Raw genomic sequence first — 26,196 nt, forward strand, 5'->3', positions numbered from 1 at the left:
TGTATGTGTTACTTTGTGTTATTATAGACTGCCTGAGGAAACATTACTAAAGTTTCTGAGAACACAAAAGAATAATGATGATAGGAAGGACTAAACAGCAGGTTAGTGGGAAGTTCAGGCACAGTGCAGTATGGTAACATTTTACATTAAGGGTTATTATTTAATAAGACGGTTATAATGCAAAGGAATTTTGTGTTTAATGTAAGGGCAGTGGTTACGAATAAAAATAATGTACTTATATAAAATACAGGTCAGGGCACAATTAAGCAGTTATAACTTGAATTCAGCTTTGAGTACCCCATTAACGGCTTGGAGGTTGTCCAGTTCACCAAGTGTTGAGGAATTCAGTCATCCATTCCGGTCTGATGTTTCAATTCCAGACCCGCAGGAATGTGATTAACTCTTCACTGCTCTCTCAAATGGCCTGGCCACAGAATCTAAAGGGAAACATGGTAGACAAAAACTGACCTCGGCTGTACTATCGATATGAGTAAAAATAACACGTTCATTATTGCGATTGAACATGGTACAGCATATGTCAGACCCTTTGGCCCACAGGGTTCTGCCGATCTTTTAACCTATTCCGATATCAATCTAACCCTTCCCTCCTATTTTGCCCTCCGTTCTACTTTCATCCACATGCCGACCCAAGAGACCGAGCACAGGACGTGCTTTGAACTGGATAAAGCCAAGTGAGATTTATGCAAGTTTCATATTATGAGGGGCTTTGATAGATTGAAGAGGTGAGAGAATTTTCTGATGTGGGAGACTTACTGTGCTCTTCTCAATCTTCACAAACAGGCTGGAGGATCTGCAAATCTGGAGAAATACACAAAGGAGATGAGGAACTCAGCAGGCAAGGCAGCATCAGTGGAGAATATATCAACTGTCCATTTGCCCCCATTGATGTTGCCTTGTTTGCTAACTTGCTCCATCCTTTTGTGTGTAACTTTATGTACAGGCACAAGATTACATGGAGAACCAGCTGTGGGTGTGGCTAATGGGCAATCCATTGTCCTTGTGGTAATTTCCTATGGAGCAATTATTATAACCTATAGCTCGATTTACAGAATATTATGCTCTGGCAAGCCCAGCACTCATTTCCCAAGTAGTGGTGAGACATCGTGAACCCTCACTAGGAAGGTACTCTCAGTTTATCATTAGGTGGCATATTCCAGAGTTTTGTCCCACTAATGACAAAGAAATGGTGTGATACTTAGATAGGCACACTTGAATAAGCAAGGATGTTGGACTCCTTAAGAAAATAACAAGCAAGATAGAGAGAGGGTGGATGTTGTGTACTTGGATTTTCAGAAGGCCTTTGACAAGGTGCCACACGTGAGGCTGCTTAACAAGAGTCCCTGGTATTACAGGACAGACACTACCGTGGGTAGAGCATTGGCAGATTGGCAGGAGACAAAGAGAGGAAATAAAGGAAGCCTTTTCTGATTGTCTGCCAGTGACTCGTGGCATTCCGTTGGGACCATTTCTTATGTTATACGTCAAAGATTTGGATGACAGGATTGATGGCTTTGTGAGCGATACAAAGATAAGTGGAGGGACAGGTAGCTTTGACAAAGCAGATAGGCTACAGAAAGACTTAGAAAGGAGAAGGGGCAAAGAAGTGGCAGATGCGTTGAGAAGTTAATTGGGGCTAAGAGGGAAATGGATCAGCCATGATGGAATGGCAGAGCAGACTCAATGTGTCAAATGGCCTAGTTCTGTTCCTATATCTTATGAATCAAGTACAGACGAGGAAACTCAGCTTAATTTGGCATTGTGGGCTGAAAGACCTACTTCTGAGCTGTACTGTTCTGCATTATATATGGTGGTGAGCCCACATGCCTGCTTCCCTTAGTGTCTCTTGCTATGGCCACAAGCTACAATGTCTGATGCCAGCAGTTTGCTCCCTTCTTCCCACAATGTTTAAAAGGATTTCACATTTTTACTCCTAACTGATGCTTGATGGTTTGTTAAATACAAGCTCAGAGGTGTTGGGGGTGGGGGGGGGGGGGGCCCTCATCTGCTGCTCGGTTGAATTTCATTCCAGCATCTTGTAACATGAATGAACACTTGAGATGAGAACAAAGGGTAATGCACAGAAAACGTTCCATGAGAAATCACATAGTTAGAAACCCTTTCACCAAATTACACTTGGTCACACTGAAATGACCTACTACTAAACACCGATCAACTAAAATCCAATTATTTGGAAAACCCGATGGACCAGCATCTTTATCACATTAATTCAGACTGTGAACCAAAGGTCCAAGTGCAAGTGGGGTTGTGGCAGGAACCAGGGGCTCAGATTGTGGGTTTTCGGAATACCAAGTGTCAGGCTCTTGGGTACAAATATGCTCTGGCCCCAGAATACTTGTACGTTTCCTGCTCCACTTGAATTCACTGGGCTCAGTGGAGAGTTATGCTTGTAATATGCAGGGGACAAAGAGTGAAATAAGGATTTGGGTATTAATGAATTACATTCAATAGTCCAGAAACTCTGGTAGTCCAAAGTCCCAAGGGTGCTGGATAATCAGAATATTACTTAGTGGCAAACAAGGAAACTCCAAGAATAGCACAAAGTAACCATCAGGTATACATGAAAAATGTTTTATTTTTTCATACAAGCACTAGCTGCTTTTTAAACGCAGAACTGTACAGATTCCTGACAAAGTATTTTCCAATACAATATCTTATGCACAGGTTAGAACAAAATACATGATGTACAACATTTTTTTGATTTCTTCTTTTTTTTCCTCAAAATTGTACAAGGTCTCTAAACAAAGCTCTCTTCCAAGAACAGTTATGTGTTCAGACTGCAAGCCTGATTCTGGATTACTGAGGTTCAGTCAGTGGTGTGGGGAGCACTTCCCCACCCTGGCACTGGGTGTATACTTCCTGGTTACTGCAGGTCCCTGTCCTCCAAGTATCTGTATTCAAATGTGAAGCCTTCCTTCTTTCTCTGGCCCCATTTCTCATAGTCAAAGTAAATGTATGTTCCCTGTGGGTCAGAAGGAAAGGCATGTCAGATATAAACAAATTTATAGCACCATTTTCAGATCAGTTCCTAAAATTATTTCCTTAATTTGCAACTGGAAGTACCACAGTTAACATCTAATTCCTTTTCCATTTAAGAGTACTGATTATCCCCACCCACAAGCATAATTCCAGCCAGTAATACCAAGGTTGGACTTTAGACAATGCAAGGCAGCCCAGTGCATTAAGTATATCAGATTCAATTCACACACACAAAAGCAATGGACTGCACCTAATATATTACACTGTAAAAGCCACTAAAATCTACTTGAATCTCCTCTTTCCACTGTTACTTTCAGTGTGAAACTTCAAACTCTTCCCTACAGTCAGTGGCCACTTTATTAGGGACAAATGGTACATGGCCAAGTGGTTAAGGTGTTGATCTAATGATCTGAAGGTCGCTAGTTCGAGCCTTGGCTGAGGCTGCGTGTGTGTCCTTGAGCAAGGCACTTAACCACACATCGCTCTGTGACGACACCGGTGCCAAGCTGTATGGGTCGTCCTTCCCTTGGACAACATCGGTGGCGTAGAGAGGGGAGACTTGCAGCTTGGGCTGCCAAAAAAAAACTTTGCCCAGGCTTGTTCCAAGGCGCAAATCCATGGTCTATCAAGACTAACGGAGGCCTACATTAGGGACACCTGCATTGTTAATGCAACTATCTCATCATGTGGCAGCAACTCGATGCATAAAAGCCTGTTAAAAAATGGATGCTGGATGCTGAGGGCAATATTCCTGAAATGTCAGGTTCCTATACCTCCTCCTTGATAGTAGCAATGAGTAGAGGGCATGTCCTGGGTAATGCAGATCCTCAGTTGTCTCGAAGAATCTGCTCTTTGCAACTTTCCTGGCAGTGGAAACAATTTCTATCCACTGTATCCAAAGCTCCCCATTTTAAACACCATTAAATCAACCCAACCTTATTTGCTCTAATGATTTCACCTTTCTGAACTTAAATTATGAACAAAAATGCAAACTGCTGCAAAGCCAGCCAGTTTCCTTTACATTTGTCAACGGTCACAAGTGACAGAGTGCTCATAATTGGTTGACTTGACTCCTGGCCCCCATTCCCCACACTCCCACTGAGTTCGCTGGAGATGCTAATGTGGCATTGTGTAACATCTTTGAAAATAAGTGAACTGAAGGTGTGTTGCAAAATATGAATCACATCCATTAGCACTAGAAGTCATGAAATTGGCAGATTGGAATTCTATTATACTTGATTGACTGCCCAGGACTGATTCCAGGTGTCCCAACCTACAAAGGATGAGAAATTAATTCATCAGTAGACTGAGAATGCTGATCAGATCCATCCGTACCTGTTCGTATTCATCTGTGATTGTTTTTGGCTCTTCGTGTCTCTGAAACCACATCATGTACTTGGTGTGGAACCTCCAGGACTGTTTCTTCAAAGCTTTAGCAGCCAAATACTGGGACTTGGTCCCCTGTTTAAAGGGAGAAAGATAATTGTAAGAAAGCAGAGCAAGAATAGCTCACAGAATCACAGAGTAAAAGCAGCTATTTGAGCCACCTGCTGTGTCAGCTCAGACTGCATTCTCCAATTACTTCTACACCCTCAAGCATCTCATTCACTTTATTATGCAATCTGTCTACTGTCCTTTCCAACAATGAAACTCTTAAAATAACCTTCCTCCCTTCCCTTCCAGAAATCTGTTACCCATGAAGGGTCTCGGCCTGAAATATCAACTGTTTGTTCATTTTCATAGATGCCAAGTTCCTCCTGCATTTTGTGTGGTTAATCTGTTATCGAGTTACTATGCTGGCTTAAGTATTCAGCTTTATCCTACTTTGTCAAATGTGTTGTACCTTTGGAAACCTGCTGGATTTCCTTATAAACTAAGCGAAGGTGATCTCAGCTAATAAGCTTAGACTCTGTTATTCTCATCTCCCCATCTTTTCTTAACTATTTCCTCCAAAGATGCTGAATCCTCCTGAATTGTATACTTCCTTGTCAAGGTATGAGGGCTTAACTGTCAGCAAGATTTTTATCAGGAGACAATAGCCCAGTTATACTTCTTAAACAGAGAAGCTGAAGCTTGGATATCCCCTTTTCCTCCAGCTCCCTAGAGTCCAGTGGCTCTGCAGTACTTTCAGACTGTACAACTGCCTCAGTACAAACCAGAATCAGGTTTAATATCATCGGTATATGTCGTGAAACTTGCTGTTTTGCAGTAGCAGTACACAGAAATGCATAGTAATAAAAATTACAATAAGTACTGTATACATTAAAAAATTATAATGCAAAAAGGTAGTGAAAAACTGTATAAATCTTGATCCTTCAAAAGGTTCATTTTATCGTCGAAGTATGCATGTACAATACATGGAGGATATTTGTCTTCTCCAGATAGCCATTAAATACAGAAAGACCATGGGAATTGATGAAAGACATTAACTGGCATAAAGACCAAAACTTGCAGACTTCAAAATCCCTCCACCCCCTCGCGCTCAGCAAAAAACATCCACCAAAATGATCTTCTACACATAAGAATCCCGACCCCCTCACTCACAGAAAAGAACAGCGACAGTAGCACCAAAGCCCCAAACTCACCCCCCACACACAAAAATTAACAGGTCACCCATCTGCCAATTGACCACAAGAAAGAAAACACCAAAACACTGAAGGAAACCAATATATAATCCAATAATCACATCAACCTCAGAATATGGGAGATGTTTTTTCACTGCATATGAAATATAAAAATATATGAAAAGGCCGCTTCTGAAAACTCCAACCATTGAGGGGAACTCAATACCTGTTGCAAGAATGGAAAGTTTCCATGTACTGTACATTTGAGAATTTGTGTTTCCTAAATGCAGGAATGTAGCGCATTACACTCAGCATTAAAAGTGGCCAGTCACAGGCCATGGAACTATTCTCTGTATAGCCAGTTCAGAGCTGTCACACACTACAAATTATTCCCCAGACCAGCTGGCTCAAGTGACATGGTATGGTATATTCCCAACACATAGCCTGCAAAATATTTCTAGTCTATTGATGGGAAGGAAAAATGTGATCAGAGCCCTTTAGTGCAAATGCAATAGGCCAAAAAGTTCCATGTTTAAAAAGTTCCCCACTGCATGAGAAACTTCCATTCTAGCAGAAACCTCTGCACTAATCTTGACCTTGAAGAACCCATGAGCTGTGCCCAAGGGCATGTACAGAACATTATAGCATGTAGCATAACAGATGTTTGTGACACCTTTTCCCAAGTTACAGTACCCAGAGTTCAATATAGGGAACAAGAGACAAGGCAAACCATTCAAATACATTCTACCTGGCAGAGCATGGATGTCTAGAATGCTACTCACAGGCACAGCTGTGGGACACATACTTGACACACTTTCCAAGCCAGGAATGATGTTGTAGAGATAGAACCATTCTTTTATTAACCAGTTTTCTGCCCTCCCCTCAAAGGAAGTGATTTATTTTGTAAGTGCATAGGTTATAGGATTTCCTTCCAATCAATCATCCCTCCTGTGAAAGGCTAGGTGAACCACAACATGCCTCACACCTTAAAATCAAAGAACTGCACTTTAATTTGGAGCCCCACTCAAACAACTCTAATGGTCCAATGCAAGGATACAAATATAGAGCAAAATTCTTGCAATGCCCACTACCCTTTGTGGATCAAGTGAGCTCAAGGATGGGATTAGCTTAGATCTTAACTGGCATGAACGAGTTGAGCCAAGAGGCTTGTTTCTGTATGGTGTAACTCTTTATAAACTTGTTAATACTCACCTCTAAGTAGTAGAAAATAAAGAAGAGTGTTTCAGTGGACAACCGTTGATAGAATTCCAGTGTGTCCGAATGGACAGGGGGTACCTGATGGTGATAAGGCGGTGTAGGACATGGATTACGAGGGAGGTAGTGTCTGTAGGGAAAAATAAAAAAAAAGAACATTTTCTTCAGAAACAATGTAACACCCAGGAATGGATTTACCAATGCTAACTTATGAAAATATTTAAAAAATACAGATTAGGACAATACCTTAAACATTCTAAGTTTAATAACATTATCAGAACACTGGGCGATCAAGGCCAAGGTGTATATTACTAGATTAAACAGGGAGGTACATATCCCTCTCTGCACCCAGCTCAGGCCTTTGTTATGTGCCCGTAGCAACACAAGAACAAACCATCCAGAAACCTGCCTTAGAAGCCCCTTGTCGGTCATTTTCTACGTTAGGTCTGCAGTTGATCAGTGATCAAATGCAGAACGTAGGAAGACAAAATGAACGACAATCAGCGTCTCCAAACTTAACAGCTGAAATCCCACAGCACGCAGACACCACCTTTATGCACCTGCATATAGTTGTAACATTTAACCACAGTTAAATACACGTCACCTGCCCCATATCACAAACCATGACAACTTGCTCAAGATACTGTCAGCCTCGTTGGCCTAAAAAAATAAAATCTCATAACATTTCAGTTCAAGAAACCAAGCGATTTTCTGCCATAATACCATAGTCCTTGGACCATATTTGACTTGTTGGATTAATACTTCTAGGTCCACCTACCAGGAACATTAGAGCATCTACCAAAACAGTATTCCCAGCTGGTTGACTATGGATTTACTTAAACAGAATACATTTCCAATATAAACCAAACATATGAAGCAGGTTTTCCAGTTACTTAAAGTTGTTCTATAGCTTTACCTTCAGTGATACCAGGAATATGTAACCTAGCTTCACTGGAAGCCATTAACAATTAAAGGAATCTGATTTCACTAATATGGTTGAGGTGAGAAATGTTAATCCACTCTCCAGATACTGCCTGATCTGCTGGGTAGTTCCAGCTACTTTATAAAGCCATTGCTGGTAAATGAACTGACCTACCGGGATCTACATGCAAGATATAGCAAGTCTGAAGCATCATTCATTGTTTCCACTCAAGATTCGTTATTGACATTCTACAGGAGAGTGTCGATACAGGAGAAACATGGTAGAGGTATACAAGATATAAGAGGAATCGATAGAGTGGACAGCTAGCGCCTCTTCCCCAGGGCACCACTGCTCAATACAAGAGGACACGGCTTTAAGGGGTGTAAAGTTCAAGGTGGATAATAGAGGAAGGTTTTTCACTCAGAGAGTGGTTGGTGCGTGGAATGCACTGCCTGAGTCAGTGGTTGAGGCAGATGCACTAGTGAAATTTAAGAGACTACTAGACAGGTATATGGAGGAATTTAAGGTGGAGGGTTATATGAGAGGCATGGTTTAAGGGTTGGCACAATACTGTGGGCCAAAGGGCCAGTACTGTGCTGTAATATTCTATGTTCTATCTAAGTAACCGCTGAGTGTGGCCTTATATACATAAGACTGATTGTATAGACACAAGGTGACAGTAGACGTAGGAGTGTCTTAACATACTCCTACATCTGTGTTAATCTTTCAGTTTTCTCCCTGGTTTTATCGTCTACGAGTGGCCACTGACCGTATCCTCTCAGAGTCTGATGGGTGCGGCATGTGTAGCCACGCTGATTCCACCATGTGCAGCTGATATTCTTGGTCCTTGGAAAGATGTACTGGGCTGAGTGGGCACACACCCAGCATAGGCTGGAGATGAACCTCTGTTGTTTGTGGAACGTTAGATGTCATCGAATTGCTCTGTGATGATGGGGTGCTGAGGAGAACTGGGGGAAAGATAAATATCAATTTTAACACACATTAAATAGAAACAGCTATATAACTTCATCCACCTCTTCGGGGTGACTTACAATTAATACAGGGATAACCGGAGCCAGCTCTGCTGACTATGGATGGTCAGATCAACTCAAAATAATCATCTTTGAGTACAAAAGTTCAAACTTCAGTTATCAAAACATATAAATCAGTGCTGAATGAACAAGGGTTATAACATGCTGCTAGACTATTAACTGAATGATAATGGACATTTAAAACTGATTTCCTACACAAGGCAGAGCTCATCTTAAAAGCTAGCTGACTCCAATCAGCATGCATCTGAAATGACCAATAGAAATGCAAGACAGAGGCTCAGTTGAATGTGAATTATATTCAAGTTTGCCCCGAAATGGAGTCAAATTTGTAGGACGTGAATCACTGAATGCACAATGATTAAGAACCTCTTGCGTTGCAAATTTAAGTGTGCTATTTCTCAACTGTGGAATTTCCACAATATTTTAGGTGCTGGGTATTATTTATTATGTGGTTAGGATAAAACCTTGAGCAAAATAAATGTTGGGTATTTTCCAATGGAAAATGTATTTAAACACTTGCAAAAACAGTAGTGAACATCTCCCCTCAAATGAGCCACTTGATCACTTTGTTGCCATGCCATTAGTCCTTTTGATTCTAGTTTCTTGTTGTTCGATACAGTACTGTGCAAAAGTCTTAGACACCCAGCTATATATACGTCTAAGACTTGTGCACAGTGTTGTATGCTCAGATAATTAAAGACCACTTTGATCGACAGTTCAGCGAGTTTAAGAAAAACTTTTCCTCTTTCAAATATAGATTGGAGGACTACCCAGCAGAGAATGATCTAGCTATGGCCATAGAAACATAGAAAACCTACAGCACAATACGGGCCCTTTGGCCCACAAAGCTGTGCCGAACATGTCCTTACCTTAGAAATTACCTAGGGTTACCCATAGCCCTCTATTTTTCTGAGCTCCGTGTACCTGTCCAGGAGTCTCTTAAAAGACCCTATCGTATCCGCCTCTACCACCGTTGCCGGCAGCCCATTCCACGCACTCACCACTCTGCGTAAAAAATTTACCCCTGACATCTCTGGCATATAATAGGAATATGCCAGTTAGGCCAGGCTGACACACAGCAAATACTGCTCCCCTCGATTTTCTGTTGCCAATGAGATTTTAACCCAGAGAGTTCCTATCTATAGGGTTTTCTACTCTTGGTCAACACTTTGCACAGGCTACAAAACTTCACTGGGTTTCCTTCTCCCTGACCCCTGCTGAGGTACATCAAGTACATCTATATGCCAAGATAAATAACTGGACAGTTACTAGATGGAACTCTGGTCAGTTTTCACCTCTGTACCAGGCTGGGTGAAGAGGACGATTACCATACATCAAATCTGACCCTGGGAAGGGCCAGCTAACTTGTGGAAGCAATCTTTGCTAGCCTATCCTGGAAGGAAAGCTTCTGGTACCGATATTAAGATGAGATACAGTTGTAAGTACATTAAAATTTTTCAATCCCTTCCCAGCGATGTGTGTATGCAGGTACTTACCCCTCTCATTCAAATGCAAAGACTGGACTTGCTCTTCCAATCCTGCACTCACAGCTGCTCGTTCCGCCATACTTTTCAAAGAGCTCAGTGCCTCTGGAGCCTGCTGAATGTACAGAAATCAAATAATGTTAACACAAAGACAAAGACTTCTCAAATATTTACCCAGTACACAATGCATCATCTTAATGACTTTTTGCACACACCAAGAGCAATTTAAATAGAACTGATCAGATCTTTACTGAGGGAATATCATCAGCTAGGATTTCCCTGGGCTTTGAAATGTGCTCCCAGGGCCTTGTATGCCAGGTTGATGGCCATTGGTTTAATGTCTTTTTAAAGACATCGCCTGCAACAGCATACCAATAGCACATCAGCCTAGATTATATCCAAAAATCTGCAAATGAACTTGAATCTAAAACCTTCTGACTCAGGTGAAAGCGCTAACAAGTTGGTGACGATAGCTTTAATGAGCAAACAGCTCTAAAGCTAAAGAGCAAAGTATGACAATGACAGTGTACATTTTGCTGAGATAATAGATTTCAAGAACTGTAATATAAGCATACTCAGTAATTCTCACAATGAGCAGGTCAGAATATTGAAAACAAGAGTTGGGTGTAGTAGTAGGAAAGGGTTAAAAGATTCATATGCTCAAATTTAAAAAAAACTAACTTACCCCATGGAAAAAGATAGAAAAAAACCAAACCATTAGGAAGAATAACCCTTTTCTGCAAAAGGCTCGCTGATAGTCATTAGGAAATTCCTAGTCCAAATTCAGCGCAAACTGGAGTTTACCTTCAAACTGCTACCCTTTCTGCAGTACAGATTGTGACGTAAACAGCCAGAACATTCTAACCAACAGTTCTTAGCCTTTCAAACAAAATCTTATCAAATTTTATTTGAGTCCTCACAGATATAGTACAACTATAATGTTCTCTGCAGCAAACACTTAGCTAGGACATCATCTTATTGGCATGAGAAGTCTTCAGTAAACCAAGCCCAAGGTTCTGCACCCTGATTGGCAATATAGCAGATAAACCCACTTTGGAAGTCCCTAAACAACACTGTAAGCACAAAAGATATTGCAGATACTGTAAATCCAGAACAACACACACAAAATCCTGCAGGAACTCAGCAGATCAGGCAGCATCTATGGAAATAAACAGTCAACATTTCAGGCTGAGATCCTTCATCAGGACTGGAAAGGTAGGGGGAAATATGCCAAAATAAGGTGGTAGGGGAGGGTAACGGAGACAAGCTAGATAACAGGAGTTCCCAACCTTTTTTATGCCATGGGCCAATATCATTAAGCAAGGGGCCCATGGACCCCAGGCTGGGAACCCCAACTGCTAGTAGAGGGTGATAGGTGCAGGCAAATGGGTGGGAAAGGTAAAGGGCTGGAGAAGGAAATCTGATAGGAGAGAAAAGTGGACCATAGGAGAAAGGAAAGGAGGGGCACCAGGGGATGGCAAAAAAAAGGTAAAAGGCCAGAGTGGGGAATAGAAGAGGAATGGGGGAAGGGGGCGAAAAAAAAGAGAAAAATTACCCGTAGGAGAAATTGATGTTCATGCCATCAGGTTGGGAGCTACCTGGACAGAATGAAGTGTTGCTTCATTGCAGCACAACATGGACCCACATGTTGCAACAGGAATGGGGATAGAAATTTAAACTGTCACCAGGAAATTCCAGTTTTGGCAGACAAAGAGGAAGTGCTCGACAAAGTGTTCCCCCATTTCGCATTGGGTCTCACCAAAGTTCAGAAGGCCACATTGGGAGCTCCAGATATAATAAATGACACCAAAAGATTTGCAGGTGAGGTATTGCCTTAGCACGAAGGACTTCAGGGCCCCAAGTATGGAGGTGAGGGAGGTGGTGAAGGGGCAGGTGTAGCATTTCTCTCGCTTGCAGGGGCATGTGTCAGAAAGGAGATTAGTGGGGAGGGATGAACAGACAAGGTAATTACAGAGGGAGCAAAACCCACAGAAAGTGGGAGGCGGGGGGAGGGGGAGTACTGATAGGGTTGGTGGTAGAATCCCATTGAAGATGGCAGAAGTGCGGAGAATAATGTGTTGGCTATGGAAGCATATGGGGTGGTAGGTGAGTACAAGAAGAACTCTATACCTGTTAAGGAGGCTGGAAGAAAGGGTGCATGTGGACGTCCAGGAAATGGACGAGATACGGGTGGAGGAAGGGAAACCCCATTCTGTGAAGGAGAACACCACTGATGCAAGGGAAAGGATCATCCTTGGATCAGATGTGGCAGGGACGAAGGTGGAAAGTATTTTTACAAGAGACTGGGTTGGAAGAGGTATAGTGAAGATAGCTGTGGGAATCAGTAGCATTATAAAAGATGCCAGTACACAGTTTTCCTCTAAATATGTAGACAGAGAGAGATCGAGAAAGGGGAGGGAGGTGTCAGAAATGGACCAAGTGAATTTAAGAGCGGGGTGGAAGTTAGAGGCAAAGTTGATGAAATTGACGAGCTCGGCATGGGTGCATGAAGCATTGATGCAGTCAATGTAGAGCAGAATGAGTTAGGGAGTATTACTGGGGAAGGCTTGGAACATGTACTGTTCTACATAGTCCATGAAAAGGCAGGCATAGCTGGAGCCCACAGCTATCCCTTGAGACTAGAAGTGGGAGGAATTGAATTGTTGAGGGTGAGGACCAGTTCTGCCAGATAGAGGAGGGCAGTGTTGGAGGAGAACTGGTTGGTTCTCTTGTTGAGAAAGCAGAGAGCTTTAAGGCTTTCTTGATGGGTGACAGAAGTGTACAAGGACTGAACATCCATGATAAAAATGAGGCAGTCAGGGCCAGAGAACTGAAAGTCGTTGAGGAGATAGAGAAATTGTGAAGTGTCACAGATGTAGGTGGGAAGGGAATGAACCAAGAGGGATAGAATGGAGTCGAGGTATGTGGACACAAGTTCAGTAGGCAGGAGCAGGCAGAGACAATGGGCCAAGACAAGACTGTGCTTCTGTTGGATTTGAACAGAATTTATATTATGCTATACAAGTAAGCCAACTACAATGTAACAGGGACAATAACTTTCAGAAAAATAATTTTTGCAGCAACAGTATTAAACAAACTGTTATGCACTGAAATAACATTAAATTGTGAAAATATTGTGGGCTCGTTATGAGGCCAAAATCAATTATTTTCATGCATCTCCCAATATACTATTGCTATTACTGAACACAATTTTTTCCCTGGGCAAATTTCTATTGATTCCTAATATTAAATGAAAATTTTGTACATCAGTAGAAAGTTTATGAACCGAATTAAAATGCCAAGTATCCTAGGATATGCACCTTGTCAAAATTATACAATGAAGATTGTTGTCAATGATTGAAAAAGTGTACTTTTGTACATAGATCAAGTTTCCTCTTTGACCAGGTCACTCAATAGCTTACAGTCATTATTACTGAATGACAAACATTACACTGTGAATGGATCCAAGATTCTTAGTATTCAAAAAAAAACGATGCATGTCTGGTCAGCTACTGGGCATACTTCCAAAACTTTCAAAGAACTTAGTGACGGCATGCAATAAACTATTTTGTACATCAGCACACACACTTGCAGTAGTGACCTCATAAAAGCTTCAGGTTTCATTCACTGGAATGGATCAAACAAGACAAAAAAAAACTTGCTAATTGTACAAGATTAGCAGAACCAGTTGTGCTTAAGGAATGAGGCACAAATAAAAAACATTAAAAATGTGATTTGTCAGGACTGCTTAAAATACATTCTTGATTGAATAATAGAAATTATTAAATGCAAGTTTTAAAAAATGCTTGTCAAAATTCCAAATCTGAGCAAACACACAGTATTTACTGGGTCCAAGAAATCAATTATTTTTCATTTTCACCTTATTGAAACATCTCATATTTGGCTGAATGGAGTTGGTGTTAACTACAATGTGGGCTTGAAGATACTGTGTTAACAATTTAGTATTCAGACAAGAAAGGTATTTGCATTTTTGTTTTGACAGCCCATTGTTACAAGACCCAATACAACAAAAAAAACAGGTTGGTGAGCTGGGAGAGGTTACAAATGTGGGCTGATGAAAAATGTGAACACAGTACTGATAAATAGAAAAGGTTCTGTAGAGACAGGAGATGGCGCAAGCAGCTGGTTCTACAAGACTGAACATGAAAAACCAGTGGAAAAAAATCACCAGAGATCATGGGGGATTCTATGTCAGCCAATTAAATGTAATAACCATTTTAAATAAAGAGCATGTTAGAAACATAGAAAACCTACAGCGCAATACAGGACCTTCGGCCCACCATGCTGTGCCAAACATGTGCTTACTTTAGAAATTACCTCAGGTTACCCAGAGCAATCTATTTTTCTAAGCTCCACATACCTATTCAGGAGCCTCTTAAAAGACCCTATCGTATCCGCCTCCACCACTGTCACCGGCAGCCCATTTCACACACTCACCACTCTCTGTGTAAAAAAACTTAACCCTGACATCTCCTCTGTACCTACTTTCAAGCACCTTAAAACTGCCCTTTCGTGCTAGCTATTTCAGCCCTGGGAAAAAGCCTCTGACTATCCACACAATCAATACCTCTCATCCTCCGTCACTCCAAGGAGAAAAGGCCAAGTTCACTCAACCTATTCTCATAAAGCATGCCCCCAATCCAGGCAACATCCTTGTAAATCTCTTTTGCACCCTTTCTATGGCTTCCACATCCTTCCTGTAGTGAGGCGACCAGAACTGAGCACAGTACTCCAAGTGGGATCTGACCAGGTTCCTATATAAGCTGTAACATTACCTCTCGGCTCAAACTAATTTCCACGGCTGACGAAGGCCAATACACTGTATGCCTTCTTAACCACACATTGAACCTGCGCAGCAGCTTTGTGTTCTGTGAACTTGAACCCCAAGATCCTGCTGATCCTCCACACTGTCAAGAGTCTTGCCATTAAAACTATATTCTGCCATCATATTTGACCTACTAAAATGAACCACCTCACACTTATCTGGGTTGAACTCCATCTGTTATTTCTCAGCCCAGTTTTGCATCCTATCAATGTCCCACTGTAGCCTCTGACAGCCCTCCACACTATACACTACACCCCCAACCTTTGTTTCATCAGCAAATTTACTAACACAACCCTCCACTTCCTCATCCAGGTCATTTATAAAAATCACAAAGAGTAGGGTTCCCAGAACAGATCCCTGAGGCACACCTCTGATCACCAACTCTCCTGCAGAATATGACCCGCCTACTGTGTCTTCTGTGTGCAAGCCAGTTCTGGATCCACAGAGCAATGTCCCCTTGGATCCTATGCCTCCTTACTTTCTCAATAAACCTTGCATGGGGTATCTTATCAAATGCCTTGCTGAAATCCATATACACTACATATACTGCTCTACAATGTGTTTCGTCACATCTTCAAAAAAATTAAATCAGGCTCGACCTGCATGACCTGCCTTTGACAAAGCCATATTGACTATTCCTAATCATATTATGCCTCTCCAAATGCTGTCGATTTTCCTAATAGAACTACTCTGCCTACAGTTAGTTTCCACCCTGATGAAAATCTTCATAAATAAAAGCCCCAAATCAGGACTACATATTTAATTTCCCTCATTTCTTTGTACCATTGCTGCTCTTTGAGAATACAAAATATGTTACATACACAGCATCATACAATCTGCTGGAGGAAGTCAATGGGTTGAGTACCTTTCGTGACAGGAAAGAAACAACACAAAAAACACTGGAGGGACCCAGGAGCTCAGGCATCATCAATGGAATGAAATGGTTGATGTTTCCTCTATCAGAACACCCTTAATCAAAACAGGGTCTCAGCCTGCAATGATTTATGTGCGTGTTTCTCTGGATTTCCAGCATGTGCAGAATCCTGTGTGTTGAAGAAACTGTAGAGATTTGGGGGAAAAACCCTGCATCAGGACTTAAAATTCCACCAATGCTGCTGGATGCATTGAATTCCTCCAGCAGATTGTTGCTCCAGATTCCAGCATCTGCAGTCTTGTGTCCCCATGTATTAAAATTTGATTAAAGCTTGATTTCTAGATGAAAAATAATAAAGTGGACTGCTCTTCAACACATCAAAACATTAAGGAAATAAAAGCTAACTTGCATTTAAAGGTCTGAGTCAGTCAACTATCTCCTGGAGGATAAACTTTGGAGCAGGCTTCAAATCTGCTCAAGCACGCTGGATCTCGGCACATCCTTACCAGCCTGAAGGTGGCGCATCTGTGCAATAAATCTACTTTCTCTGTTCATTTTTACAATTTGGGGCTATTTCTTCTCATCAGGAAAGTGTTGAAAATCCCTACCATAATGAAAGCAAGTTTTAGGTCTCAGAAAAAGATGACAAACTTAAATTTTATTAAATAACTTTTGAACTATTTAACAGAAAGTTGTAAAGCCTGAATATCTAATGACATAGCAGTTAATGTTGCCGCCTCTACTCCAGAGTTTGATCCTGACCGAGGTTGTTCTCTATATGGAGTTTGCATTTCCTGAGTACTACAGTTTACTTTCACATCCCAAAGTCTTGCTAGCTGGTAGGTTCGTTGAGTATAAATTATCCACAGGGTAGGGAGAGCAAAGGGGAATCAGTCAGGGGTGCAATTGAGGCAGGAGAGAAAAGAGGGAATGTGGAAAATGAGAATTCTACTCAAAACCCAGATGAGTGTCCTCTTAGTTTATGCTCAATTCTTTTGACAAAAATTGTTTCAATTATATAGAGGCACACATCGCTCAAATGTCCACTCTAAGTTCCAAGGACATCACCTGAAATTTTAAAATGAAGGCCTGCGATTGATTTAAAATTGAGAATTACACTAAGAACATTGGGAAAGCAAGTGCAAAAAATGGAAGCATCTATGGGAAGGAATAAACTGTTGATATTTTTGATAGAGTTATACAAAATTATGAGGGGTATAGATAGGGTAAATGCAAGCAGGCTTTTTCCACTGAGGTTAGGTGGGACTACAACCAGAAGTCATGGGTTAAGGGTGAAAGGTGAAATGTTTAAGGGGAACATGAGGGGAAACTTCTTCACTCAAAGGGTGGTGAGAACTGGCTGTCAGCACAAGTGGTGGATGCAATTTCAATGTTTGAGAAAAGTTTGAATAGGTACATGGCTGAGAGATGTATGGGAAGCTGTGGCACGGGTGCAGGTCGATGGGACTAGGCAGCTTAAATGGTTTGGCACGGACTTGATAGGCTAAAGGACCTGTTTCTGTACTGTAGTTTTCAATGACTATCTTGGGCAGAGACCCTTCATTAGGTCCTGAGAGACAAAAGTGCTGATGAAGGGGCTTGGCCTAAAATGTTGACTCTTTAGTCGACTCTTTATTCCCCTCTATAGATACTGCCTGACCAGCTAAGTTCCATGAGTATTTTGTGCATGTTACTCTGGATTTCCAGCAGAATCTCTTGAGCTTATGAAAAGTGGAGGCATTGTACCACTTCATTGTTGCAAGTTGTTATGGCCACTGTTGGAGAGAGCGATGCTTTCACGAAGCCCAAAATCACCCCAAAGGGTCCAAGTTTCAAACCCAGTTACACCAGTGAGACTAGCTACAAATTGCAGGATGGCACATAACAATGATAAAAATATGAACAGTGTGACAAGTGTGGAAATGTGAGAGTTCAGTGAAATATTGTTGTGACTGCCACTTTGTTATAAGATTAGCATTATTTGTCACATGTACATCGCAATATACAGTGAAATGTATCATCTATGTCAAATCAAATCAGCAAAGGTTGTGCTGAGCAAGTGTCACGCTTCTGACTCTCCAACTTTAACTGTATGTCTTTGTTATGTGGGAGGAACCTGGAGCAATAGAAACCCACATGCTGACAGGAAGAACATACAAACTCCTAACAGCAGTGGGTTCAACCCCGATCTTACAGCTGGCACTGTAAAACTGTTATGCTAACTGCTAAGCTATAATCCTTGCATAAATACTTGCAAGAAATACTCTTCATGTCAATGTTGGACTTTTGATGCCCGTGTAAAGACGACCAAGTGTTTCCTTATTAGCATTCCAGTATGAAAGAGCACCAACTGCGGAGTTTATGGAAAGCAAAAGTGGGCCAAATGTAGAACAGCATCAGCCGTCCATTTTAACCATCTTAAACGTACCTTCAGTTCCTGGGAGACAAACGGCAAAGGCCCATTCATCATGGCTGGTGTTGGCTTAAGATCAGAAAAGTTGGAGGCTTGTGTGTTGACTTGACTGGCTGCAAGTACAGGGATAATGCTCGTGGTACTGGCTACAGATACGCTGACTGGTTCTTTCCTGCATGACAGAATTAAAGCAATCATTCACGAAACAGATTAGAAGACCTAACAATAAGAAAACATTACATTAGCACCAATCGACATGAACGTCAAGTTATTTAACTTGGATGCCTCATGAACAGCTTTGTGGTCTGTTTACAGTGCATTGATCAGATGGGCCAGAATTCAGCAGCAAATCTGACAGTAAGTGTACTTTTATAAACCTGCTCCTGGAATGCCAATAATGCAGCAAGGGCAAGACCACTCTTGACAAATTGGTAGTCTGCTAGGGCACTGTGAAGACATCACATGCTCAAAACTACAGGCCCAAATGGATTACAAAAGAATTCCCTCATGAATTAATAAATTGTGTTTTTTAAACTAACAACCTGACAATCCACTGATTACAAAACAGAAGTATAAATTCTGGAAATATGAAATATGGCTACTCAGACAGCTGCTGCAGGAGGGAACAAAGTTTATGTTTCTGATTAATGACACTCATCTGAGTTTTGAAGATGGATGATGATCTGAAATGTAACTTAACAGATGATGCCTGACCTAGTAAGCAACCCCAATATCTTCAGTTTTTATTTTATTACAAGCAGCTGAACACATTAAAACCAATTGTAACCCAACCACCCAGCATCCTCTTTGACTTTCTACCATCAGGCAGGAGACTCCAATGCATAAAAACAAGAACAATCAGGACAGGAAACAGTTTCTTCCCTCAGGCCATCAGGCTTCTGAACTTTCTGCCAAATTGCATTTGAAGTGTCACTGGTAAATCTGTTCTGTACCATACAACGTTTAATTTATGCACTTTAGTTTCTTTATTTATGTGTGATTCACCTGCAGATTTTGTTCTTACCTTCATAAGTTATTGTGCATTATGTGTACTACAGTGCTCTACATCCTGGTCCGGAGAAATGCTGTCTCACTTCTATATACATTATATAGTTATACATGTTACATAATTATATGGTTATATACATGTATACAGTGAAGTGACAATAAACTTGGCTTGATTTGAACTTTGTAACCTTTTCAAGTCAAGTCAACTATTATCGTCATTTCGACCATAACTGCTGGTACAGTGCATAGTAAAAATGAGACAATGTTTTTCAGGACCATGGTATTACACGACACAGTTCAAAAAACTAGACTGAACTACGTAATTAAAAAAAACCAGAAAGCTACACTAGACTACAGACCTACACTGGACTGCATAAAGTGCACAAAAATAGTTCAGGCATTACAATAAATAAACAGGACAGAAGGGCAAGGTGTCAGTCCAGGCTCTGGGTATTGAGGAGTCCGATAGCTTGGGGGAAGAAACTGTTACATAGTCTGGCTGTGAGAGCCCGAATGCTTCGGAACCTTTTCCCAGACGGCAGGAGGGAGAAGAGATTGTATGAGGGGCGCATCCTAACCCAACAACCCCAAAGCAGAGAACTGAAGAGCGTGGGCCACCAAGAATCAAATTATTAAGAATTCTCTTTAATTATTTTAATAAGTACCGGCATAAATGGGCAAGGCTACAACATTGGGAGGATTAACGAATCAGTCAGTTGTTCAATGTGCCACTACTGTTTCCTGCAGTACCAGTGAAGAGTGTAACAGACTGGACTTGTGCTCAGATACTCACACATTATTCTGGATGGGTGTTGTGCCACTTGGCTGACTGTTTGTACTAGAGGGAAGACTGTAGCTATTTTGATGTTCCACACTGTTCTCAGCAACAACAGCACTATAACCTGTAAAACATAATGCAGCTTATGTGGAAGTGTCCAGAATTAACTGAAGTGAAATTAGATAGGCTCAGTAGTAACATCTGGGACTCTCTACAAGAATCCAAAAAGGAAGTTACCACAATTACTTGGGACGGTTTTTTTTGAATGGGAAAACACCCACCTATGCGAACTTTGTTTCTTATGAATGCTAATGAATTGCATTTGAGAAACAGGAGTAGAGCATTCGTAAACAGAGTATGACAGCGCAGTACAGGCTCTTTAGTGCACAAATGTTGTGCCAAACCTATAACCTACCCTAAGAATAACCTAACCTTTCCTCCTATACAACCACCTATTTTTCTATCATCCATGTGCCCAGCTAAAAGTTTCTTAAATGCCCCTAACACATCTGCCTCAACCACCAGCCTTGGCGGTGCACCACACAATGTAAAAAAAACCTTACCTATTACATTCGCCCTATAATTTCCTCCAATCACCTTAAAATTACTCTCCCTTGTATTATCTACTTCCACCAGAAAAGTCTCTGGCTTCCCACTCGATCTATGCCTCTTACCATCTTGTTCACCTTAAGCAAACCACCTCGCATCCTCCTTCAATATTTCATGGTTGGTCCACAGGACAATCATGGTTAATCCTTTACATCCACACAATTTTCTTGCACTAACTCCATTTAAAGATCCATCGACCTCTATCTGGAGTATACAACTGAGTCTTTATAGCAGTCTTCAGAACAGAACTTCACAGATTTATCTCCGACTGGGTTAAGTCTCTTCTCATCTTTTCTGACAATGTGATCCCTGGTTCCTCACACTCCCAGCCAGAGAAAGCATCAACCTTGTATCTGTCCCATTTAAACCTGGTTTCATTAGCACTCTATATTTACTCAAATTCTCATTCAGAAGGAAAAACATACGATGTGCTTAATTGCTTGCTGTGCCTGCACATTAAGTTTCTGTGACTCAAATACAAGGACAACCAGATCCCTCTGAACATCTTTCAATCTCCTCTCATTTGAAAGAAAATACTCACCTTTGAAAATGAAGCCTCATTTTCTACATTACTCCCCATCTTCTAAGTCCTCATCCATTCATCTACATTCCCAAATCACCTTTACCTCCTCTTCATCATCTAGCTTTATATCATATCTTTCATTATCTCATTTTAAAATGTTTGCACTTAACCACTTTTCAAAGTACAGTTATTACAGCATTGTGGCAACATGATTGTCACTGAACATAGAATGGTCCCATAAACAATAATAACAAAAATAATCTGTTTTAGAAATGTTTGAACTTGCAATCATCTGCCTCAGAGGTGAATGCACTACCACCGAGCTTATATGCAGTTTATTCAGTAAAACTGGGCAGTGGGTTTCAGATATTTAGCACACACTCAAAGCAAGGAACATCATGGGTCAGATACAGTGTAAATCTCCCACCAAGAGTTTTACCTTGAGTGGAGGACAAGGCTCATTATTGAAGCACAGTGATGGATGTTCACTCTGCATCTAACCCATCTGTCTCAATTGCAATTATTCCAAAATCATTTGACATGGGTCTAAATTCGGCTTTTGGATTAATGGGAAAGGCACTGCACCATTTTGTCCCCACCAAATTTGCACCAATAATCCTCAGGAGTATACTTGCCAAGGCAGAACAAGTGCAGAGCAAGTGGACAGTATTACATACTTGCAGTCCCATTTTGCTGCTTGCTGGTGGGAATGGGCACCGCATTGGCAGGTCTTGACTGGAATGAGCTGGTGGTGTTGATTGTGGTGGTTCCTGCTGCCACAGCAGCTGCATAGGCAGAAACTGAGTTCGTCCCTTGCGTCCTGGAAAATAGGTACGAGAAAATCTTCAATGACACCCATTTCCTCAAATCACTGAACCAATCTGAACAAGAGCATCACAACATGCTTCGTCCTGAGATTGATCCAGGCTGCTGGCCCATCAACCTACTCTGCCCATTCCAATTCCTGTTAACTTAGACCACCCTCTTTAAGAAACAAATCTTTAGTCCATCAATGTTTTTCAAATCTGTAGATCAGATAACTTGCAGCTTTAATCCATTATCTCGGGTCAGCAGCAATGCTCATCTATGCCTAACTGAATCCCAATGTTAAAGTATTCTACCAACCCTCAACTTAAGTTTTTGCAGGGTTTTACAGTCCAGTATGATGTAATTCTCCCATCACCACATCAAGAGTCCGCTTTTAAGCTGGGCTTTCTTGTTCTGATTGAAAATACGTTTTACTTATAACTCAGTTTTGATGCTGAGGAATTATCCTTACATTACCACCCAAATATATTGTTTTGAATGCACATAAATCCAATCTCTGGAACCATCATATTAAAGCAGAAACACACTCACACAAAATGCTGGAGAAACTCAGCAAGTCAGGCAACATCTATGGACAGGGATAAAGAGCCGATGCTTCAGTCTGAAACCATTTATCAGGACAGAGACACCTCAGCCCAAAATGTTTGCTCTTTATTCTTCTCCACAGATTCTGCCTGTTCTGCTGAGCTCCTCCAGCATTTTGTGTCTGTACCCTGGATTTCCAGCATCCGTACAATCTCATGTTTTTGTAGACTAAAGCACCAATCTTTGATCTACTAAGTAAGGTTTTAGAATGGTACAAAAATACTGAAATATTATCACCATCCCAAATAGTTATCTCTTGTACACATTCATTAAATACCTCAAAGCCACTTTGGTATCTTTCCCAATAGTCCCATGAATTGTTTTAGGGAATGATAAATGCAAAACCCTTCATACAAGGACGGCTACACCAACACCATCAGCTCAGAAAGAGAGGGTACCAAAGCAGAGTTCAAACATTTTCAAAGGAAATCATTGTCAATTAAGCCACATAATTCCATAAACCACAGTGAGTTTCCATTTGCCTTTTCTAAGGCAAAAGGGAATTTAACCATTCCCAAAAGGAGCTAGTAATGAAGTACATTGACATTTTCTTTTCTCCCAATATTTGGCCTCACATACAGGTGGACAGGCTGGCAAACACTCTGCAAATGCAGCTCAGTAACCATCAAAACAAAAGCCAACCTGAATCTGGAGAAAGTAAGCAGACATTCCTCGACACTTCCTAACCTTGTCGTTGTGACCGTCTCTGCATCTTCGGTCTAGATATACCAGAACACAGGCTTGAACCACACTAAGAACAACTGGATTTTATACTTATTTTTCTCTGGAAGTAGACAGATTACATTTCAAATTTTTTTTAAAAGGCAGTGAGAAAAAATGGGGGGAAAAGGGTGCCCTTTAGTGTGGAGCTTCCAAAGGGACTATTAAACACAGTGGATTCTGGTTAATTGGACCATCGGTTAATCAGGCAGCTGCTTATTTGGGACAACTCTTAAAGAACAAAAAACCAAATCAAGAATATTGCTTGGATTCCGTTTGTTTATTTGTGTAACTATGCCACTTAAATGGGGCAGGAGACTAGCCAAACAGGTTCTAATTAGCATCAGTTGTGTGCACTTGTGAGGCTATTAAGACACTACACTGCTTAAAGAGAACCATTTTAAAAATAGCATCAGGTGCATTTTCAAAAAAGTGATTTTTTTTTGAACTGATAGTTGGCAAGAAATAAGCAACTAGACAATTCTGAATTTTTTTTTGCTCACTTTATAGTTTCAAACATTCGGGCTTGTAGATGACAGAAATAGGCGGGAGTGAAAATGAAACAATTTCACTACTTTAACAAGTTAGGAAACTACAACGAATTTGAATATATTTATTGTCAACCATCTTGAATGTTACAATGAAAATTTGGAGGATGCATTGTATGAAGGCAGTCCATTAACTGTACAAGGTATCTGTGTTGAGTTTCTTCATTGCGTATGTTGACTGAATTCCTATGTGATACTGCATTAGTAACTAATGCAGTTTTATAGTACTGTAGTACCAATGGTAGTATTGTAATTTGTTCTGTATTTCATTTAAATACGTAATGTGTTACTCAGTTTTCTTTTTTATACCTTAACTACTTCCATTAAACTTTGGCTAATTAGGACAGCCACTTAATTGGGACAAAATGTACTGGTCCTGATGTGTCCCAGTTAATCGGTATCCACTGCAATCCCTTTACAACTACAACAACTGAAATCTGCAGGCAGGTACACTGTAGTAACACTTTTAGATTAATTCAAACAGCTAGGGATTTCAGAACCTGCAGACCCATGAATCCAGACCACCATGGAGCAACTGAAGCAGCTGAAAATTCAGGACATGTCTTCATTATCTCAGGAAATATGGCTGCCAGAAGGGAGAGGGTAAGGAGGTGACTGCAGGTAAAACTGAAATGCTGGGTCATTAGCCCCTCCCCCCACCTCCCTACCATCCTCTTTGCCAACATATTCTCTGGAAAATAAAACTGAAGACTTCAGAGCAAGACTACAATACCAGACAGACATTAGGGACTGCTGTGTACTCTGCTTCAGAGACATGGCTCATCCCTAGGACTCCACTCCAGTCGTAAGGATTCATCATCCACTGCACGGACCGGACAATGGCATCAGATAAAGAGAGGCGGCAGCATTTGATTCATGAGTAACCCTCTGTGCTGCATAGATGTAGCAGCTTGCAATCCTGCTCCCCCAACCTTGAAGATCTGGTTGTCAAGTGATACATATATTATCTTCCGAGGGAGTTCTCCATGGTAGCAGTGTACATTTCACCCTGACAAACATTAAACTGGCACCAAAGAAGCCGAGCAGAGTGGTTATTTGTCGCAAGACGGCACATCCTGATGCCTTCATGATCAAGGGGAACTTCAATCAGACTAGCCTGAAGAAATCTGATACTATCACCAACATCTGACACATTATCACTTCAGTACTAAACCTGCAGAATCAGACAAGTTCCAACACACTAACTGTTACAACATCAAAGATGCTTTGACAAGTCCAATCACCTGGCCATACTTTACTTCTGGCAGAGACTGAGAACTTTACCACCAATGAGATTAGTGAAGGTATAGTCAAAGGAGGTAGAAGACCGTTAAGACTGCCTTGTAGATTGGACCATATTCAGGAACGCATCTTCAGATCCAAATGAATATGCAACGCCAGGGGACTTCATCAGTACCTGAATAAATGGTTGCCTGTTTTTAAGAACACAAGAGTTTTCCCAAACAAGAAACCATGAATGAGCCAGGCTGCTGAGGGCTATATCTGTGGGATTCAAGACTAGCAATCCAGAGTCACACAAGTAGTCCAGGTTCAACCCACAAAAAGACATCATGAGAGCAAAAAGGTCATTCTGGGTGAAGCTAGAGATGCAATTGGGTGCATGACAGATGTGGCAGGGTTTAATGCATTTACTTCTTATAAGGCAAAACTCAATAGCATAAATGGTAGCAAAGCTGCACTTCCTTTATGCATGTTTTGAAAGAGAGAATAACACTACACTGGTGCAAATCCCCATAGCATCTGTTAATCCCATGAACAGCCTTGGAGGCCAATGTCCTTCAAGAGTGTGAACCCGAAATGTTAGGCCATTTAGTCAGCAGGGTACCAGAAATCTGTGCCTACCAACTGGCTGGAGTATCCAAGAACATCTTCAACCTCTCATTACTGCAGTTGGAGGTTTCTACCTGCTTCAAACGGGCAAAGATCATACCAATGTCTAAGAAGAGCAGGGTGAGCTGCCTCAAAGACTATCACTTGATAGCACTTACACTTGCTGTAATGAAGTGCTTCAAGAGGTTGGTCAATTAGAATCTACTCCTGCCTGAGCAATGACCTGGACCTGCTGCACTTTGCCTATCACAACTAGTCTATGGCGGACAATCTCACTGGCTCTCCACTTGGCTCTGGGGCACCTAAACAATAGCAAACCATATGTCAGATGGCTGTTCATTGATTCAATACAATCATC

At 41.2% G+C, this 26,196-nt stretch overlaps 1 protein-coding gene across 3 annotated transcripts in view; it reads right to left on the minus strand.

Annotated features, from left to right (window-relative positions):
• Positions 1–2,594: 2,594 nt before the first annotated feature.
• The window catches only part of LOC140719120 (CCR4-NOT transcription complex subunit 3-like), a 131,737-nt gene continuing 108,135 nt past the window's right edge, over positions 2,595–26,196 (minus strand). For all 3 annotated transcript variants that reach the window (XM_073033511.1, XM_073033509.1, XM_073033510.1), the window contains 8 exons: positions 21,984–22,126; positions 20,190–20,298; positions 18,404–18,560; positions 10,268–10,370; positions 8,489–8,687; positions 6,795–6,927; positions 4,354–4,479; positions 2,595–3,001 (listed from right to left, as the gene is read on the minus strand). In XM_073033511.1, the coding sequence (XP_072889612.1) occupies positions 2,903–3,001; positions 4,354–4,479; positions 6,795–6,927; positions 8,489–8,687; positions 10,268–10,370; positions 18,404–18,560; positions 20,190–20,298; positions 21,984–22,126 (1,069 nt within the window). In that variant the 3' untranslated portion in view covers positions 2,595–2,902. The remainder of the gene's footprint in view (positions 3,002–4,353; positions 4,480–6,794; positions 6,928–8,488; positions 8,688–10,267; positions 10,371–18,403; positions 18,561–20,189; positions 20,299–21,983; positions 22,127–26,196) is intronic.

This window comes from Hemitrygon akajei, chromosome 31 (genome assembly GCF_048418815.1).
Source record: "Hemitrygon akajei chromosome 31, sHemAka1.3, whole genome shotgun sequence".
NCBI classification, from domain to species: Eukaryota; Metazoa; Chordata; class Chondrichthyes; order Myliobatiformes; family Dasyatidae; genus Hemitrygon; species Hemitrygon akajei.